The sequence below is a fragment of the Stegostoma tigrinum genome, chromosome 3, assembly GCF_030684315.1.
Source record: "Stegostoma tigrinum isolate sSteTig4 chromosome 3, sSteTig4.hap1, whole genome shotgun sequence".
Classification (NCBI taxonomy): domain Eukaryota; kingdom Metazoa; phylum Chordata; class Chondrichthyes; order Orectolobiformes; family Stegostomatidae; genus Stegostoma; species Stegostoma tigrinum.
Window position 1 is genome coordinate 74,979,519 of NC_081356.1, and position 17,939 is coordinate 74,997,457.

Below are 17,939 nucleotides of genomic sequence, written 5' to 3' on the forward strand. Positions count from 1 at the left end.
ACTGGTTAAACGGAGAACATTCCAGATACCATTTAGCTTTTTTGATGCAGAATATTTTCTACTCTTGATAATCAAATTATTAACTTTTACATGCTTGACAGTTATCTGCATCAACATCTAGAGACAATGCTAGGAAAAGTCAGATTTCTAGTTCATTTATTCAGAAATTACCTTATCTTTTGTCATTTGCAGAATAGATTTCCTTCACTTAGCAACTACACACATTAAGTGAGAACTGTCACACTGTCAAAAATTGCTGCATTAAAAAAATGACCACCTTTTTTGGTCAATTATCTTCGACCCATTTCCTCTGGATTGTGACCGTTCTGTCAAAGGAACAGTTGCCCTTAATTTCGATATCAATATCATTCATAGACTTCACTACCTTTATTCAACATCACTTTACCTTCCTCTGTTAAAGGGAAAATAAACCAGCTTTCTATCCTCTTTGTAACCGAGAACTATCCCTAATACCAAACTCATCAAATTGCTCTGCAACTTTCAAACTAACAGTCCCAAATGATTATTTTTGAACACAATGAGGAGGATTGATCATTAGACCCTTCAAACCTACTCCACTACTCACTAAAATCACAACTAAGATCGCAACATTCCCACACAGCCCACTAACTTTTAAATCTTTTGCTTATGAAGAACATATCAATCTCTGCCTTAAAAAAAATTTAAAATCTCTGCCTCCATCACATTATGAGGAAGAAAGTTCCAAAGTTGGAGAAAAATGCTTCCTTATCTCTATTGCAAAACGGCAATCCTTGTTAAAAAAAAGTGGAAGCATCCTTTCTGCATGCAACTTAAGAGTCCTTACGATCTTAAGCAAAAACAAACTGTTGGAGAAACTCAGTGGGTCTAGCAGTATCTATGGAGAGAAAGCAAAGTTAATGTTTCAGATCCAGTGACCGTTCTTGTTGTTCGTTCCATTATATAGATTCCAGACTGGTCAGTGCATCTTTACAAGAGAGTTACATGACATCACAATGAGACAAAGATTTCTGCCTCATCTTCAGTCAGGCTCATAGTGTTGGAGTGTTGGAGTCATGAAATGTAATGTGCAACAACATCAGTAAGCACAGAACTGAGATAATGTTAAATCTGTGATACTGCAGTAATGTAAATAGTTTGCGTTGCTCAAAGTTGAAAATCTGTTTCAACATTGTTGTCACATGTCATGTGAACTGTAAGGGGCGGGTCTCAGACAATATCACACTGTTAGTGAAGTTTGACCCAAGAAACCGCATCATAATGTTAGTAAGTGGGCATGCGAAGATAACAGTGACAACTGGTTAGGGATGACGAGTTGGTACAAAAAGGTAATAACAGCACTGAAGAGTTTCCTTTCCCTGAACAGACATGCCTTTTCATCTGAGTTCAGTGCTAAAATTACAACGACAACCAAGACTAAAGTGCTTCAATCTGTGCTGAAGCAAGGTAACATTTGTGGAGGAGAAACAATAGCAAGCACGCTTCCTCTTGCAAAAACACCAACCACAGACTCAAGCCTGCTACTTTTAAATCAATAAGAAGAAAAAAAGCCAAAAGGAAAAAAAAAAAGTCCATTACATTGCACAGAATTTTATACTGGCACTTTAAAGAACACAAATATAGAAAGCAAGTGTCTGACCATGGATTGGCACACCATTGATATTCATACAATCCCTACAGTGTGGAAACAAGCCCTTTGGCCCTATATATATCACCTTATAACCCACCTAAGCTACACATCCCTGAACACTACTGGCAACTTAGCATTGCCAATCCACCTCGCCTGCACATCTTCCGATTGTGGGAGGAAAGCCACGCACACACACGGAGAACATGCAATCTCCACACAGACCGTCGTCCAAGGGTAGAACTGAACCCGGGTCCCTCATGCTGTGAGGCAACAGTGCTAACCACTGAGCCATATGCTATCAGAATTTCAGATATAGAAAGAAATTTCTACACAGAAATTATCAGTCATTGATTTGGGAAACAATGAAAGACAGGCAAATTCCTCCTGCTTTGGAAAATCATCTAGAATTTCTACTCATGACCACAAAGATTCTGACACAATTTCCTACGCCTTAGAAGAACAAGTAACAGTCTGAAATTCATATCATTGTTTCACTAGTCTGTTGTCACTACCAATAAATTCTTAGGCAGGTGTCAACACAAAAGGCATGGAATGTAATTGAAAAGCTAATAAGGCAGTCAATTGTTACACCAAAAAAATTCAGACTACAGACTACCTATCACCTGACTAACATTTATGCCAAAAATGAACACTAGTTCATACATTTTTCTCTGCAGTCACAGGAACTTGCAACTTTTAGAACACTTTCATTTGATATTGTTTCTTCAAGTTATTATTTGGATTATTTGACAAATGGGATATATTCTAACTTGAATCATTCAATCTGAATCACCGTAGTGATATTGCAGTCTTCAGAAAAATTAACGTGAAATTAACAGTGGCAAGGTTGGTTATTCCCAGAATCCAAACTATTAGTTAATAAACTTTGTTTGAGAAAGTTTGCTTTCATAAAACAGCTATTTGTTGTTGACCTGATGGGTAATTTGTTGAAACCCGACTTGTTTTTAATAATGTTAGAGATAGTAGGAACTGCCGATGCTGGAGAATCCGAGATAACACGGTGTGAAGCTGGATGAACACAACGGGCCAAGCAGCATCAGAGAAGAAGGGTCTCGACCCGAAATGTCAAACTTGCATGCTCCTCTGATGCCGCTTGGCCTGCTGTGTTCATCCAGCTTCACACCGTATTATCTCTTTCAGCCAAAGACCTACTTAAGTGGTTTTTTTCACCAACTTGGTTAAATTTACAATTTATTGTAACTAATGGAGTCGGACCAGAAAAAGAAGCAATGCACCTCTCTAACCTCAGATCATAACAAATAGTTTAAAACATTCTTCATGTATACTTACAATAAGGTAGTGTTGGATGTGAAGCCATTCTTCTGGCATTGTTCATATTCCTCTTGATCATCTGTCAAGGTGAACAGTTTACATTGTTAAATGGAAAACAAATGCAGTAACATTTCTAAACCTTTTGATACATAGCAAATACAAGCACATTAAAGATACCGAACTTTGACACCCTAATCACAATGTCTGCAAAACTTGAAAACAATTTTTTGACCTGCACCAACAGTCACTACATTAGATTCTGTTTCTCTATTTTCTCATTTAACTTCTAGCCAAGTTCTCTGTACTATAGGTAGGTCTCCTGTTGCACTTCAACAAATGTTTTACGATTTTAAGAATAAGTTACACAACATGAGATTATTATTGCTGGTACATAGAACAATCAGGGTGTTGTTGAGACAATACACAGATACAGCTGTAGTCAGTTAGGTATTTGATGCAACACAACATTTTGCTTCTCAGCATTATATCTGTATAAATTCTTTTCATACTGTACAGGTCATTTTAAACTAATATTGGCTGGTTTATACAGTTTGAAACAAAACAACCCAAAATAAATAAATCAGATTTAATCAAGTGAGAAAACAGTATTTTACTGTTGTTATTCATACAAGGAAGATTAGGAGAAGGCCATTTCACCCCCTCCAACTTGATCCTGCTTTTCCCCGATAACCCTTGATCTCCTTAGTCCCAAGTGCTATGTCCAACTCCTCCCTGAGATCATAATATTTTGGCTTTGAATGCTTTCTGTGGAAGCAAAAGCCACAGGCTCACCAGTCTCTGGGTGAAAAATCCTCTCATCTCATTCCTAAATGGTTTAACCCATTTCCTTAGACTGTATTCCCTGGTGTGGACTTCCCTGTCATTGGGAACATCCTTCCTGCTGTCTATCTTGTCTACTCCTGTTACAGAATTACAAGTTTCTACGCGATTCCCCTCATTCTTCTGAATTCCAGTGAATATCAAACTAACAAACTTAACCTCTCCTGCTATGTAGTTTTGCCATCCCAGGAATCAGTCTGGGAAACCTCCTCTACGGTAAGAGCATCCTTCCCCTGGTAACAGACCAAACCGGAACACAACATTTCAGGTGCGGTATCATCAAGTCCTCGTAGCTAGACATCCTGTTCCTATTCTTAAATCATCTCATTATGAAGGTCAACATATCTGTTGCCTTTTTGACTGCCTACTGTACCTGCATGCTCATTTCCAGTGATTATTGTACGAGGGCACCCAGGGCTCACCTGTATATTTCACACTCTCAACTTCTATCCATTTAGATAATAATCCATTTTCCCGTTTTTTTTTGCTCTAAGTGAATATCTGCGCATTTTTTCACATAATGCATCTGCCATGTATTTGCCCACTCACAAACCTCGTTCAAATTAAACTGAAACAACTCTGCATCTATCATCACTGTACAACATTCAACTCAATGACTTGAACAACTCTTGTATACTCTTCTAACTGAAGAATGTCTGCAAAAGGACTTAACTGGAACAGTTTTTCACAGCAGGGAATTAAACTTCAATGATTTTTGAACATTCATTCTCAGGATGTGGGCTGTTGCTACTGGTACAACTGGTAAATGCAGTTTCTTGCCAGGAACTGGTGGCAGGTATGTCTGAATTTCTTGCAGTGGCCATGGCAGTTTAACACTTTTTAAACTACACACATTGTCAAGTACTCTGTCGGGGGTCTTGAATCTCAAAATTGATAAGCCTACTTTGCATCCTGAAACAAACTTTTCAGCTAGTAGGAAAGACATCTGGAAGGGTAGATTGCTGCAGGATTAAAGCAGCATGGCAGCTACCCAGAATTCTTATGTACAGTTGTATAAACCTCCTTGGGGATACAGACAGCTCCACAATGCTATGGAGGCACTGTTTAGTTGATAAATATACTTCAGTGATCTGGGAATGCTTTAATTGACACATACGTAAAGTCAGCAACATCCTGACCATCAGGCGGCCAGCAAGATCCACTTATCTTACAGCCCTCTCAACTTTCATGTGTCACTACAATCACAAAGTTGACATACTGGCTCCTGTGGTAAACAAAGCATTCTTCTATCATATGCATTTGGAAGTGCCTGGTGACAGCAATCATCTCATGACAAATTCTGACTGCGCATGCACATTTAAAAATCTGCACGTACGTATGAAATATAAAGCAGATTTTTAAAATTTAAAAATTTACTTGGTTTGACAAAAGCTTCATAAATTCTGAAAATGAAAATGAGAAAAAAAAAATCACTATTCAATTTAGTTCTGAGATTTCACAGCTACTACACATACTCCTGAGCATGAGAAAACACTTAAATTGGGACAACTCACTCAGAGGTAGTAAGAGCTGCCAATGCTGAAGTCAGTGATAATAGTGTGGAGCTGGAGGAACACGGCAGGTCAGGCAGCAGAGCAGCAGGCAAGTTGACATTTTGGGTCAGAACCCTTCTTCAGAAATGGGGGAGGTGGGGAGGGAGCTCAGAAGTAGATAAAGAAAGGGGGTGGGGGTGGGTTAGATAGGTGGGATGGTGACAGGTCAGTGCAGGTAGGCAGTGGTGGGGATTGGTCAGTGAAGTGGGAGGAACGCATAGGTGGGAGAGAAGATGGACAGGTTGCGTCAGATCAAGGAGGCGGGGATAACAGGGAGGGATGGTCATGGAATGAGGCCAGGAGTGGGCAGATTTTGAAACTGGTAAAGTCCACGTTGAGACATTAAATTGGGACTGGAGGGATCCAATAAAATTAAGTAATGTTAACGCAGGGAAGCTTCACGACAAGCCATACTGGGCACTGCTAAAACCACATTTGGAGTACTGTGCACAGTTTTGGGCTCCTTACTTAGGAAGCATTTGAAGCAAATCAAAGAAGGTTCACTCATCTGATTTGGGGATGAAGGGGTAGTGTTCAAATTAAAAAATGGGCAGATAGGTTGGGCCTGGATCCACTGGAGTTTAGAATAATTACTAATTTTTTTTGCAACATAAGTCACAAACATGAGGTGTGCCCTCAGGTGGTACAACAATTCAAATGATTTAGATTAGATTCCCTACAATGTGGAAACAGGCCCTTCGGCCCAACAAGTCCACACCACCCCTTGCAGCATCCCACCCAGACACATGCCCCTATAACCCACACGCCCCTCAACACTACAGGGCAATTCAGCATGGCCGATCCACCTAGCCTGCACATCTTTGGACTGAGAGACGAAACCGGAGCACCCGGAGGAAACCCACGCAGACACGGGGAGAATGTGCAAACTCCGCACAGACAGTCGCCCGAGGCTGGAATCGAACCCGGGTCCCTGGTGCTGTGAGGCTGCAGTGCTAACCACTGAGCCACCATGCCACCCTTAGTTGATTATAAGCCTCCTTTTAATTTTCTGGTGTTTCAGCTTTTTAAAAAATTGAGCAGTGCATATTTAAGGTCAGTTTATTGCAAAAATTACTTAGTTATTCAAGTGAAAGTGTTAAGGTTATGGCTAAAAATGTAAGATTCAGAAGTGGGTAACAATAAAAGATACTTATAAAGATGAAAAATAGCTGTGTCTAAAACTGCTTCAGGCTGGCTTACTGGAAGACATCTGCTTCCAAAGTGAAGGGGTTGAAGTTAGATTCAGCAGCTACAACTTCTTCCACTATTGAATAGTTTGTATTTGCCTGTACATAGATTCAGTAGACTGAGACAGACAGGAAGGGTTCCACATAAGTTCTACCATGAAGCCTCTTGCAGATTGTCTGGACACTTTCAACAGAACGACAGTCTATTTCCTTCCACTCCATTTGGCTAAGAACCCTTTCTCTGATGTTCCTCAATATTCTTCATTAGGGGTTCTGCAAAAAAATGGTTGCTCACAACCTATTTGATATACTTAAAATCATTGCGAGCTGAAATCCACCTCATCACGCTTTCATATCAGGTACAAACCCACCCACTGTCTTTTAGTTGGGCAATTAATCTTCAACTGTCTTAGCCATTAGGTTAGATGGCATTTATTTCCAGGTTGTGGTGAGCTCGGAAGAGCTAACTGCATCTTGATGATGGCTCCCTGGAGGAGTTTGTTTTTCCCTCACCTTCACAATTGCACAAAAGTCTCTAATGACTTCTTCTCAAATTAAGCAGAGGGTAGTCCTAATACCAGACTGTATGCACAAGCACAGTCCTTTTTTGGAGTAACCAGAACTCGGGAATTTGTTTAAGGATTAGAGTCCTCCCAGTTAAGACGGAGAGGAGGAGATTGTTTTTCTTTGAGGTTTAAAAATCTGTGGAATTCTCTTCCCCAGTCACTGTTAGAGGCAGGGTCATTGAATAATTTTAAAAGGTCAGTTATAGAGATGGAATTATACAGCATGGAAACAGACTCTTCAGTCCAACATGTCCATGCCAACCAAATATCCTAAATTAATTTAATCCCATTTTCCAGCAGTTAGATTATATTCTAAAACTATTCATGTACCCATCCAGATGCTTTTTCAATGCTGTTAGTTGTCCCACCTCCTCCACTTCCTTTAGCAGCTCATTCCATACATGCACCACTCCATGCAAGAAAACATTACATAAGATTCTTGATAAACAAGGGAGTTAAGTTATAGGAGGTACACTGGAAAGTGTAAGCGAGGGCACAATTATATTAGCCATGCATCCTAATTTCCTTATTGGTATCTTTCCACAATCATGTTTCTGTATGCAATGCCTGGCTCCAACCTGGAGATTTTTCTCAATCGAGACTCACTGACTGCAATTTTGCTCCGGTTTCTTGATACCGCATTTAAACCATAAAATACAGGAGCAGAATTTAGCCATTCAGCCTTCCGAGTATGCACTGCCATTCGATCATGGCTGATAGTTTTTCTTTGTAACCCTTAATCCCTTTAGAAATGAAGGGCCGTCTGTCTGTCTTAAGTACTCTCAACGATTTGGCCCCCACTGCCTTATTTTGCAATGAGTTCCACAGATTAACCACCACCTCTTGGTCAAATTCTGCCTCGACGTCAAGGGAAGTCATAATACCCTAAATCCTTATTTGTTGAAGATGAATGGTTGACTCAGTAAATGCAAAGGTTAACTGAATAAATGCAAAATCATCATACTCACCACAGATGCCCCTCTGCCAGTCTGCATGCTGCCTAGCCATGGCATATTTATTGGAGTGCCAGGAACACTGGGAGTATAGGGTGTACTGCACTGCAAATCACCAAAATCATCTCTTGCATGAACAACCAGAAACTCATCAGATCTATGACGAAATAGAAAAAGAACCAATTAAACCAGAGAGAAATCCTTAGAGATTTCATCCAAATTTGACGTTTCTCCATTTCTTGGCAAAACATATCTGATTGTGCACCAACCAAACATAATCTTTATACAGAATTAAAATGCAGGTTTCAACTTCAAAACAGCTCGAATAATTTCTTTAGTCATATTTACTGCAAGACTGTACAACTTCAGATGAAATGGCTTGCATTCATATAGCTTTTCTAACTTAGAAATCCCAAAACACTTCACAACCAACTTAGTCACTCTGAAGTGCAGTCACTGATGTAAAGTAAGTAATACCATAACAATTCACATACAGGCTGCCAGCTAAGAGCAATTAAATAAATAGCCAAATGATACATTATATTGGTTGACAGATAAATATTGGATGCAGCATTCGGGTATTTCCCTCTTCTTCTTTAGATAATGCTGTGGGACATTTCAGAAGTAACCAAACGTCTTAACCTCTCATCCAAAACATGGTACCTGGAATAGTTCGGTACTCCCTCACTACTACGTTGTAGTGTCATGCAGTGTGGTTAACTACATCAAGTCCTTAAAATGTTTCACATAATCAACTGGAACACCACTCAAGGGAAATACAAGTTAAGGGTTTGCAATCTGACCATCTGAGGCCCCAAATCATCCAGAGTTAAACCAAAATGTAATCTTTCCATCTACAAAGCCAATAAATCAATACACCCTCCTTCAAATGCAATTCCTGAAACCAGGTGCCTTATACCAGATGCAGTCAGAGAAAGGCTCTACATAAAAACATCCTGGAAGTTTAGACTTATTAGCCTTTGAGATTTTATTTTTGTACCAGTATACTAGTTTTGGTAACATAATTAATCTCAAATCATTTTGTTCTGCTCCAGCTTTTAATTTCATTTAGGAAACACTGATTTATACAGAGTTACAGGGGATTTCCTCACATTTGTCTACATTGAACTCTCTTCAAGGTAATACTTAAGTAACCAAAGTCATCTTTGTTAAGCACCTTACAAGACCTCAGAATTTTGCAAAGCACATCATAATCTTAATAAACAAGAACAAAAGTTGAAGTACATTCCACAAAAAAACATTTGCTATTCACCACCATTCAGAGAAAGTACCCTGTATCTCTCGTATGCCTATCTTCCAATCAATTTTCAACTAATATCAAATTTCTTGTATATTATTCAGCCACATGCCTTCCAGAGGTCCATTTAGCTAAAATCAGGAGATGCTCACTTATTAAGGACATCAAAAAAACAAAGTGAAGACAGCTGAATATATCTTCTCTTCAATTGAACCAACTTTGTCTGGATATTCCTCTTCATTCATAAATGACTTCACAACTTAAACATCAAAAGAATGTGCGTTATGAAAGAGAAGACTAATTTATATAGGAAAGTTGAGATGATTTTTCTGATTAAAATGGATTCCATTTTAAAGGAAAATCCATCTCTCCTGTTAAGTAAGCACATGATGCTAAGATTGTAGATGCTTAGAAAAAATTTCATCATAACCCTTTTTTCCAAGGAAGACATTCAGGCTGGGGTGCTGTTCTGTTAGCTTAGCGTCTAATCAACACTTCACATGCACAATTCTCAACCTGAAATAATTAAAGATAAAAATAGAAATCGCTGGAAAAGCTCCACAGGTCTGGCACATCTGTGGAGAGATTTCGTAGTTTGGGCATCAAGTTGAGTGACCCTTCTTCAGAACTACAATATTGCAAAGGACAAGTGCACACTTTTCAACAAGCAGAATTTGCTCCACAGTACTTTCTCTAATAGATTGCCACAGATGTACAGTTAGAATGAAACTTGTCAATGTTTAAGCATCTTTTCGGAGCATTTATTTTTGGAATCAGTGTTGTACCCATCATGTTTGCTAACAGGTCATCTGACATACAATTTGAGTATCTCAGCCTTTCTGAATCAGTTTGAAAAACACAAATTCCAAATATTTTGTGTTTCAAGAGTGAAACCCTCATTGGAAGAAAACATGCATTGCTGAAATCTATAGAATTCCTTATTCTGGATGCTCCAAAAATTTTGTTTTTTCAGTGATGCATGAGTAACAAGTATTTTCAATATTTACATTAATCACAAAATCAAACTTTTCAAAAATCAAAGGCAACTTATGCATTTTAGGAAGGGCAATATAAAAATGACAAGACTCATTTACAGATATTTGACTCAAAACACAATAATTTAGATTGTCATTTTCATAGGCTGTGACTGCTTATGTACCAACACTTTGTATTTCTAATTGCTAATTCAGAATGGTCCAATATGGGTGCGCACAGCTCAAAATTATGAATGTGAAGTAAAATAATGACTGAATGCTTGGACATGCAATTGAGCGTCTATGAATTTGGATCATCATCTATGGGCAATTTCATATTGCATGGTCTTCACAATTACAGAGCAGAAAATCAAAATGGCTCTCAAAACATACCCTTTTGATTCCAGTTCAAACTCATCTTCAACCCAAGTGTAGATCTGGGTAGCCAGGATTGCAGACACATCTAGCTCCTGGATATCATGACTTGTGGCGATGGCAACACAGTTCCGATTAGCCTAAAAGGTGGAAAGGCAGACCACGTCAAGCTTTGACACTACTATTACAGAAAATTAGACTTCGTATCAAATTTCATTAAATGCAAATTAGATTAATATCTCTCGCAAGATCAATATTTACTGGCTTTCATTCGAAAAGAACATGGGAAAAAAATTACCGTAATTAACAGGCACTTTATGATGGAATTATGCGTTCACCTACTTTATTAATTGCAAATGCTGTAATGATGTCAGATTCTTTATGCACGATTCTTGCTCTTCCACCAGGATAACCAGAATCAGCTTCCACCTTTGCAAAACAAAACAAAAAAAGACGATATTCTGTATAATAACAATGCTCCTTGTTGCCTCATGGTGCATTGGCACACTTTTGTTATGCAGTTCTCAACATTTCCCCCCTCAAAAATTCACCTTTATCAATTTGCATATGGCTGCACAAGACTAACAAGAGAAGATTTTACTGTGAGATATACCCACTTTCGAAGCAAAACGATGATGTGTAGTTATGACACTGACATTCACACTGTATAAACAAAATGACACGCTGGGTTGAGTTTTGCTTTCTGGAAAAATGCTACTTTCCCCCACTATAGATTTCAGGTTTGTGCAAAACCAATTTTATCCTTTTGGTTTGCACTTCAATAACGATGGTAGCATTACTATTGACTCCTGAGCAGCAAGTGATTATTGTATCAGAGATGGTTACATCACAGACTGCCTGTATTCTGGGTAAAATGAATTTTGCTGTCTGTCCAACTGTCTTTCTGTCTCTTTGGGCTCTATCCTATTGTTGACCCCCTACACCACCCACCTCCCATTTTTCCGTATATAACACTTTCCCAGCCACCATCAGTTGAGGAAAGGTCAGTGGACTGTTTTCTGCTTCACAGATGCTGTCAGACGTGCTGAGCTTTTCTAGCAACTTTGGTTTTGTTCCTGCTTTACAGCATCCACAGTTCTTTTGGTTTTTATTTAGAATTTTGTTAGTAACTTGCCTACCTGATAAATTACAATCTGAGTTATATTTCTCACCTGATACATTATAATAAGAACAAGTGAGACTCTGCACCTTACATTACGTTGAACTAGGTTTGACTTCAAGTTTTGTATAGCACTTGTAATGAATATTGCAAAGCCTCTCAGAGAAGGTTGAAAAAATGAATAAATAGATGAAACCTATGGACATTGAACACAGGAAAGAGATAATTAAGACTGGCTCAAAGTTTAAACTGGATTAAAACTTGGTGCTGAGATTTTTTTTTGAAAAAAGTAAAGAAAATGAGAAGCTGCGGTTTACAGTCTGTGACAGTTTAGGGTCAGCTGACTGAAGGCTTTGCCTTTGGAGTAAGAGGGATTCACAGAAAGGTCAAATGGCTTGGGGAAGAAAGAAAGAAAGATTGGAGTAAATTATAATATTAGACAGAAGGAAGGCAATGACAGCCAAAGCTTTTAAATTTAATGCAATGTGGCAGAGACGCTGAGGGAGCATTCTTTTTTCCCCCATATGATGTAAACAAGGCAAGAATTTGTTGTTCCTCTGAACTGTCCTTGGAAAGGGGCAGTGACCGCTGGCTTCAACTGCCGCAGTCAATAGAAAATGCATACCAGAAAATGCCCACGTGCTTTCCTTAAATGCTAATTAGCTGATCCCACTACTCGGCTTTTTCTTGTAGCCCTCAAAGTTGGCCAGTTTCCTTTTGAAAGGAGTAATCAAATTAACTACCACCACACACTCAATTAATGCATTCCAGATCATTAGGGGAGGAGACTGTCAAGTGGTATTATCACTAGAACTGTTACCTCGGTCTCTGGGCTAACATTCTGTGTTCGACACCGCCATGGCAGATGGTGGAATTTGAATTCAATAATTCAATCTCTCTATGCAATTACGGATGGGCAGTAAATGCTGGCTTAGTTAATGATGCCCTCATCAGTGGTTAAAAGAAAAACACCAGTCCAGAAAAATAACTTCTTCCTAGTGTCATTACTGCTTTTCTTTTTGCCAATAATCTTTAATCTGTGTCCTTGGAGGTGTAGTAGACAGCAAAGGTTACCTCAGTACAACAGCATCTTGATCAGATGCGCCAATGGGCTGAGGAGTGATGGAATTTAATTTAGTTAAATGTGAGATACCGCATTTTGGAAAGGCAAATCAGGGCAGGCGTTATGCACTTAATGGTAAGGTCCTGGGGAGTATTGATGTACAAACAGACCTTGGAGTGTAGGTTCATAGCTCTTTGAAAGAGGAGCCACAGGTAGACAGGATAGCAAAGGTGGTGTTCGGTATGCTTGCCTTTATTAGTCAGTGCACTCAGCACAGGAGTTGGAGGTCATGTTGCGGTTGTACAAGATATTGATTAGGCCACTTTTTGTAATACTGTGTGCAATTCTAGACTCCCTGCTATAGAAAAAAAAACGTTGTGAAACTTGAAAGGGGTCAGAAAAGATTTACAAGGACTTTGCCAGGGTTGGAGGGTTTGAGGCTTAAGGAGAGGCTGAATACATTGGGGCTATTTACCCTGGAGTGTCAGAGGCTAAGCGGTGACCTTATAGAGGTTACATGATCATGAGGGGCAGGCACAGGGTAAATAGACAAAGTCTTTCCCTGGGGTAGGGGAGACCAAAACTAGAGGGCATAGGTTTAACATGAGAGAGGAACATTTAAAAGGGACCTAAGGGGCAACTTTTTCCATGCAGGGGGTGGTATGAATGAGCTCCCAGAGCATGAAGGCTGGTACAATTACAACATTTAAAAATGGCATCTGGATGGGTTATGAATAGGAAAGATTTTAGAGGGGTAAGGACCAAATGCTGCAAACAGATACCTGGCTGGTATGGACAAGTTGGACCGAAGGGTCTGTTGCCATACATCACTATGGCTCTAGTCAATATGAACAGTTTTTCCCTGTATTCTATGTCCACATTCACTGCTCAAGTTGAGGTCAAACTAGCATTTGATCCAGTTTTACCACGTCCTTCCATGCTTTCATCCTGTTTCTATTTTGAAAGCCCACGATCGACAGGCCATATTAACCATTTTCACAACTATTCTTGCAACCTTCAACAACTTATGTACATACACACCCATGCCCCTTTGCTCCATATCCCATTTAGAACTGCACCCTTTATTTTATATTTCTTTTTCTCATTCTTCTAAGATGTATTACTTCATGCTTCTCGTATCAAATTTAATTACCATGTGTCTGCAGCATTTACCCCATCATTTAAGATCTCCTGAAATGTGTAACTAACTTCCTCATAGTTCATAATAGGACCAAATTTGGTTAAATTTGCAAAGTTTGAAATAGAGTCCTGCATGAAGTCCAGATCAATAATATCAGTCAAGAAAAGCAATCGGCATAATCATGACCCACCCAGGGAGCGCCATTGCACATCTTCCAACCCTGCACAATTCTCTGCTTCTAGTCATGAAACTAAATTTCCTTTTTATAACACCACTGGGTTTTATTCCGTTTCAAAGTAGTTCTCAAACCAATTCTGTTGCACTTCAAAAAGGTTTATAATAGCAAACTATTACCTCATCAACTGTTACATTAAAATTAAAATCAACACTACTAACCATATTTTACTGTGAACAAATCTGCATGAAAATTTTTTGATTAATTTAAATTTGTGCACATGACTGTTTCTCAAAGCTTCCATGCCATTGAAATATAACCGACTGGCTTATAACTGTATGGCTTATCCTTTATCCATTTTTAAACACAGTGTAAAATTTGAAATTCTCTATCCTCTGGGATCACTCCTGAGTCTAAGGATAAGGGAGTCATTTGCAATTGTGTTAGCTCAAATCTGGTCCTCCTTTCCTGGTAACCAGGATTTGGTAGTAAACCTGTCCATCTCTGCTTCTTTAGTGAAGGTAAAGAAAAGGTCATCAGTTAGCTTGGCTATCTTTTAATGGTCATTTTAAAATCAATTAATTTATTCACCAGTTAATTGTTTTGGTACATTTTTGCACAGCAAATTGTTTTTCTGCTTCATACTGCAACTTTCAAGTCAAAATTCATCTTATCTTTCAGAAGTGAGTTCACTGACACCTTGAGGAAGAATAAAATTGGAATGTGGCCATTCATGTAAAAACATTGGATAACACGTGGTGTACAACATACATTGCAGTGATACATCGTAGCACCTTTGAATTCCACAAGCTCCACTGCCTGGCAGGACAAGGGAAAATGCACAGGGATACTACCACCTGCAAACTGCCCTCCAAGCCACACACCATCATGGTTTCAAATTTCACATGTTTATATGAAGGAAGTTATGATTGATTAACAATTTACTGTTAGAACGATTAATCTGGAATTCACAGTAAACTTATTATGAAATGATCAAGTCACATTAACGTTCACTAGGATATTAACATGGTGAAGTGGGGACTGTTTATGAATGTTGTTTATTTTAACCTCCTAAAACGGTTTTTGAGAAGACTCTACACAAGAGACTTAAAACAAAAACTAGGTGCATGGAACTTAAGATATAGGTCACAAATTAATTGGAAATTTGGAGAAAGTAGAAATGAAGGGAATGTATGTATTGCCTTAATGTGGCAAGTTGTGCTGCCCAGAGATCTCAGTAAGTTTTCAACCATTTAACTCAAACTTGGATATGGAACTCTCCTCCATCATTCAAGCTGGCAGACAACAACTAAATTAGCAATAACAGTAAGTTTTGTGGGAGACAGCATGCAGTTAGATAGTGAATCAGTCAGATTAAACCAGTCAGCAAAACTGATAGATGAAGTTAAATTTCAGATTATCCATTTTGATTACAAGATAATAATTCAGAATACTTTCTGAATGGCAAAAATGCAGAAAATGGCAAGAAGTAGAAAAAAAATTGTCCATACACAGACAAAGTAACCAAAATAATTAGCAGAATTACAGCATTTTTCATGTGTATCAGAATACAGGTTGGTACAGGTTGTGCATTTGAAGCATAACCTTGGTAAAGCCAAATTGGATTACTGCATTCAGTTCTGGGTAACACAAGAAAGGCAATATTTTTCTTTAAGGGTTATGATGCAGTTTTATCACAGTGACAGATCTTAAGGGATTAAATGATGAGCACAATTGCATAAATGATTTGCATTCCCCTGAATTTTTGAAGATTGGCATATGACCGAATTGAAATCTTTAAAGTTATAAAATGATGAATTGGAATAGATTACTGCCCCCTGTGGAAGGCCTGGTGGACTGAATTAAAATTAGAGCAAAGCTGCTCAAGATTGAAATGAAAGAAACTCCTTTTTTGTAGAAAGAGTAGTGAAAATGTAAAAACCGCTTTCCAAAAAAGGTTACGGAAGTTAGATTAACCGAAACTTGAAACTAATGGAATCTCATTAGGTGCAGGTATCAAAGGCAACAGATCAATGTAATGCAAATGGTGTTCTATATAGATCAGGCTTGAAGGATGAAAGCTACAACAGTTACTGTGGAGATCCTTCACTTCAAACAAAGTAGGACAGAATAATTTTGGGTAGGCATAACTTGCAGAAATTTGAGATAATGTCACTATTAAGTGGGGATCTTAATTTAAGGTTTAAATATAATGAATATAAATTGACCGTGGCCTATATAACTGTAGTGAAATTTAATGGGCAGCAAAACTTCCCAGTTGCAAGGTTAAGATCCATGACTTCAGATATGATTTTTCCACAAAAGACAATTACTTCATCTGTCAGTTGGTAAGGCTCTTAGCTGTTCTGCGCAAAAGGATGTGCTCCTCTTCAATTGCCAATATAACTTGAGGTTCTGACGCAAATAGGCATTTTTAACTTCATCAATATGCCAGTGAAGCAAATTTTAAAATTATAATGAAAAGTAGTAACTCTGCCTGATGCTAACATCACAGAAATACAAGCATAAAAATGAGCATATTTCAGCGTAGGGAAAAAAAACCCCATACCTGTTTATTCCAACTCTGGCAAATGTAAAAGGAAATGCATATATTTCAAAATACATGATATGGTGAGTACTGTGTTCCCGTGACCACTAATTTCGTATGTGGTCTCCCCAGGCACCTGACTTATGGGTCTACTTGTAAAGTTTCTTTTTGAAAACAGACTTAGTGAGTGATTAATCAAATTATGTCCAAGCAAGTGCTGACCCTTGTATTAGAGCAGTATGAATTGCCTGGGGAGAACACTACAGCCAGAGGTGGTTATTAACAATTGAGCTGTACCTTGTTGATGCTAGGTTCCTCCATCATAGAATTTCTGTCTGTTTCATTGGAGGGGTCTACTGACTACATCAAGAACAGCCACAAGACAAATTGTTTAAAAGTTAATTAAGCATGGATGAGAAAATATTATAGTTGAAACTTTCTGATTTAGGTCTGAAAGTGTAAATGATCACAGATCTTGAACAACTGTCATTTTGTGTAGATATTGCACTGGTTTTACTGTTACTACATGTATGTCTTAAAGTCATAGACCACGAAAACAGACCCTTCAGACCAACTCATCTGCACTGACCTGCCATCCCAATCTGATGTTGTCCCGTTTGCCAGTATTTAGCCCATATTATAATACCTGGTCCATCAATATCAACACAATTGGCATGAAAGCACAGAAATGTCGCTACTTCCTAAGGTGGCTAAAGAAAAAGGGTATGCCCACAATCTTGCTTCATTTTTATAGATGCATTGTAGAAACTATCTTATCCAGCTGCATCACAGCTTGATGTGGCAACTGCTCTGCCCAAGACTGCAACAAATTAGAGTTGTGAATGCAACCCAGTCCACCATGCAAACTAACCTTCCTTCCATTGACTCCCTCTACACTTCCTGCTGCCTCGGGAAAGTGGTCAACATAAGCAAATACCCCTCCCACCCCGGTTGTTATACACTCTCCCATCAGGTAGAAGATACAAAAGTTTGAAAGCATGTACCAATAGATTCAACAACAGCTTCTTCCCTGCCGTTATTAGAATAGTGAACTCCTATTAGATTAACTGATTGTGAAATATTTCACAATTTTCCCAATGAAACTTGATTGGCCATTCCTTTTAATGTTTTTTCAACAAGACTAGACTAGACATTTGTGACAGGGATTTTATTCTTTTAAAATCACCTGGAATAAACTAATAGATTTAAAATCCAAGAAACATTTAAAATCAATATAATAATCAAATGAGAAGAACATTCAGG

At 38.5% G+C, this 17,939-nt stretch overlaps 1 protein-coding gene across 9 annotated transcripts in view; it reads right to left on the minus strand.

Moving 5' to 3' along the window:
• dmxl1 (Dmx-like 1) overlaps positions 1 to 17,939 on the minus strand; it is a 204,653-nt gene that overhangs the window by 18,383 nt on the left and 168,331 nt on the right. For all 9 annotated transcript variants that reach the window (XM_048528018.2, XM_048528019.2, XM_048528017.2 and 6 more), the window contains 4 exons: positions 10,972 to 11,058; positions 10,648 to 10,769; positions 8,038 to 8,179; positions 2,942 to 3,002 (listed from right to left, as the gene is read on the minus strand). In XM_048528018.2, the coding sequence (XP_048383975.2) occupies positions 2,942 to 3,002; positions 8,038 to 8,179; positions 10,648 to 10,769; positions 10,972 to 11,058 (412 nt within the window). The remainder of the gene's footprint in view (positions 1 to 2,941; positions 3,003 to 8,037; positions 8,180 to 10,647; positions 10,770 to 10,971; positions 11,059 to 17,939) is intronic.